Source organism: Gavia stellata, chromosome 1 (assembly GCF_030936135.1).
Source record: "Gavia stellata isolate bGavSte3 chromosome 1, bGavSte3.hap2, whole genome shotgun sequence".
Lineage (NCBI taxonomy): Eukaryota > Metazoa > Chordata > Aves > Gaviiformes > Gaviidae > Gavia > Gavia stellata.
This window is the reverse complement of record NC_082594.1, coordinates 17,314,758-17,318,391: the sequence shown is the minus strand read 5'-3', so window position 1 is coordinate 17,318,391 and position 3,634 is coordinate 17,314,758. Positions and strand designations below refer to the sequence as shown.

The window sequence follows — 3,634 nt, the reverse complement described above, 5'->3', positions numbered from 1 at the left end:
TCTTGGGTTAATGAGGAAAGGATTCTAAGGATCATCATTTAGTATGCAAAAATGTCTTTGGGACATATGTGTCTTACTGTAGTTCTATGTTCTTGTTCAGGAGGTCAGACAAGTTTGTCCTTTACCTGCTGTTCACTTCCCCCAGAGTATGCTACACACAGTGATTTTTTTTTTTTTTTTTTTTTCTCTTTGGCTTCATAAAAGTATGGGATTTTAAAAATCATGTACTACATAGATACTCATTGTATAACTGAACTATGATACAATACTCTTTTTTTTAATAGGAACTATCTATGATATATTAATAATCCAGATTACATACTTAGTATTTGATGATTTATCTAAATCTTTCTCCACTGTCATCTTTTGTCAAATTCAGAAGTTGTTGCTATCACAGCCTGATGCTTAGGCTCTGGGAGGGTAGGGCAAGTGATATTGCAGCACTATTGTGTTGCCAGCACTTACCACCTTGAAAAACTTTAATTATTTTATCTTGTCATGTTAGATTGTGTGAAATAGTTAAATGTTATTACATATTTAGTAATAAAGCAGTCAAAGTTGTAATAAAATTTGCATAAATCTACTGACAAATAGTTTATTCCACGATTTCAACCATCGTCTTTGTATTCAGTCACAATCTACTTTCTGCACAAGTTTCATTGTGTCATGCAATCTTATGGCAAAACCTCATTTTTTTCTGACATCTGCCTGTACCCATACATCTACCTGTCAACTCGGAAGCAAGAATTAAGTTTCCTCATGTTTTTTCTCATCTTTCACCTGCCACCTACTTTTATTACTGAGGAATGCACCCATCATCCATCCTGCCATTTGCTCAGCCTGCAATTTGGAAGGCCTTTTTTCGCTTAATTTTCTGTATTCGTCCCAGTGCATGACCTAAATCATGGGGCTTTTTTGCTATATATTTTTTACATCAGCCTTTCTTTCTCAAGCTGTTGAAACTGATGCTGCCCCAAACAATTTCACATTCTCTCTCACATTGAGAGCTGCAGACTTCATTGCACTCTGTGAAAATCCATACAAAACACAGGTGCTGCTATCATTTATATGAGCCATCACTTTGAATATGTTCTTATCACCACTCCTTTTTTCTTGAACCATATCAAGCAAATGCATTGCTCTTAGTTATGAGACCCCCACATTTTAGACCTATACAGCCTGCCCACTTTATTATATGCCCCTGATTATCTCCTTCCTCTCACATCAGTGTTCTCTGCTGTTTGCTAGATCTTTAATTTGTATGTGTATCTATCTTCTATATTTTATCCGCAGAGCCATGTTTGAAGTTAATATGAAAGAACGAGATGATGGCAATGTTACTATTAGTAATCTATCACCCAAGGCAGTGAAAGCTTTTCTTGATTACGCTTACACAGGAAAAACAGAGATAACGAATGATAATGTGGAAATGCTCTTCCAACTGTCGTCATTTCTTCAAGTTTCACTCCTTTCCAAAGCTTGCAGTGACTTTCTAATAAAAAGTATTGATCTTGTGAATTGCTTACAGTTGCTTTCTCTATCAGAAAGTTATGGTTCTGTTCGCTTATTTGATCGTGCGCTAGATTTTGTACAGCACCACTTTTCCTTGCTGCTCAGATCAAATGATTTTTTGGAGATTAATTTTGAGATATTACAAAAATGTCTTGAGGCTGACGAACTAAATGTCCCAGAGGAAGAATCAGTGTTGAAAGCTGTCCTTCAGTGGACCAAACACAACTTAGAAACACGACAGAAATACCTGCCTAACTTGATTAAAAAAGTGAGACTACACCAGTTACCTGAAAAGACTTTGCAGGACTTTCTATATTCTGAAGAACACTTACTTAAGAGTGCTAATTGCTCAGTAATAATCAGTGATGCAGTTAAAAGTGTGCAAAACTTTAGTGGGCTGTTTCCAGATGCACGTCCTTCAACAACAGAAAAATATATATTTGTTCATAAAACTGATGAAGATGGAGAAAACAGACATACATTCTGCTACAACATCAAAACAGATAAATGGAAAGAACTACCACATACGCACATGATTGATCTGCCAGGGTCAAGTTTATCTAGCTATGGAGAAAAAATATTTGTAACTGGAGGATGCAAAGGGAATTGTTATAGGACTGTCAGGCTTCATATTGCTGAACCATTTCATGATGCCACTGACCAAACCTGGTGCTACTGTCCAGTCAGCAATGAATTCTCCATAGTGTCAGCTATGAAAAAACCAAGGACAATGCACACATCTGTTGTAACCTTAAATCAGCTGTTTGTAATAGGTGGAAAGACCAGAGGAGCTCAAGAAACCCGAAGTCTGTTGGATGTAGAGTCCTATAATCCTCTTTCCAAAGACTGGAAATCTGTAAGCCAATTACCAAGAGGTATCTACTATCCAGAAGCAAGTGCATGTCAGAATATAATTTACGTCCTTGGCTCAGAAGTAGAGATTACTGATGCCTTTAATCCATCTCTTGACTGTTTCTTTAAGTATAATGCTATGACTGATCAGTGGTCTGAGCTTGTAGCAGAATTTGGGCAATTTTTCCATGCAACTCTAATCAAAGCTGTTCCAGTGAACTGTACATTGTACATATGTGATCTCTCCACCTACAAGGTCTACAGTTTTTGCCCGGAAACCTGTGTTTGGAAAGGGGAAGGATCTTTTGAATGTGCTGGCTTTAATGCAGGGGCAGTTGGGACAGAAGACAAAATTTATATATTAGGTGGTGATTACGCTCCGGAAGAAATCACAGATGAAGTTCAAGTCTACCATAGTAGTAGGTCGGAGTGGGAAGAAGTTTCACCAATGCCAAGAGCCTTAACGGAGTTTTACTGTCAGGTCATTCAGTTTAATAAATATAGGGACCCCTGGTCATCTGTATTGACAATTTGCTCTGGAGAATTTTGAAACTCCTGAGTCAAAAGAATCTATTTAAATGCACAAGTTTTAGAACAGATTTTTAGGTATTAATTTATAGACGGAAAAATATGTACTGTTTCGGTTAAATCTTCAGTTTAAGTGTACGCTATAGAATTGCTTTTGGAAGAGTCCATTAACTTGTCATTCATGCTAGTCATTATATCGAAAGTATTACTTAATTTTATATGCAAGTCTTCTCTGTAATTATCTGAATAATTTGCAAAATGATGCTACTTTTCAAAAAAGTATAGTCATGAGGAATTCATTGTGTAATATGTGCCATTATTTCTGTAATATTCACAGCTGTCTCAGTAGACAAATTGTTAAGTGAGAAAACTGACTGTGATACTGTTTTCCCTATGTAACTGAAGTTTAAAAGAAATCTACATTAGTTTTGTTTTATTTAAGTTTTTTATATTCATAAACCTGTAAGAGGAATTCATTGTCAGCTTTATCTTATTAGAATGACCTTAGCAAGGGCAAGAGCCAAAGTGACCTTCACAGCATTAAAACCAGGTATCTAACTTGAAGAGACTGGTAATTCCTATCGTCTTACTTCAGCTCTTCAGTTTTACCAGTTTTTCTCCATCCTTGTGCCTTAGTAGTAGCTGTACTTTCTGTTTTCATCCCATTAACTGTGGCAAGATAAACTTTGATAACATACTACAGGGTGGGCAAGATCTCTACAGATGGATGATTCATGTGGTA

At 36.4% G+C, this 3,634-nt stretch overlaps 1 protein-coding gene across 1 annotated transcript; it reads left to right on the top strand.

Annotated features, from left to right (window-relative positions):
• The first annotated feature begins 1,293 nt into the window (after positions 1-1,293).
• Positions 1,294-2,914, top strand: KBTBD3 (kelch repeat and BTB domain containing 3). The gene has a single exon (XM_009808140.2). It carries the CDS (start codon positions 1,298-1,300, stop codon positions 2,912-2,914), a length of 1,617 nt encoding a protein of 538 aa, XP_009806442.2. The 5' UTR covers positions 1,294-1,297.
• Positions 2,915-3,634: the final 720 nt, after the last annotated feature.

What these genes read in the sequence shown, in the direction of transcription:
- KBTBD3 (XM_009808140.2), top strand. Translation starts at nt 1,298, where the DNA reads ATGTTTGAAGTTAATATGAAAGAACGAGATGATGGCAATGTTACTATT.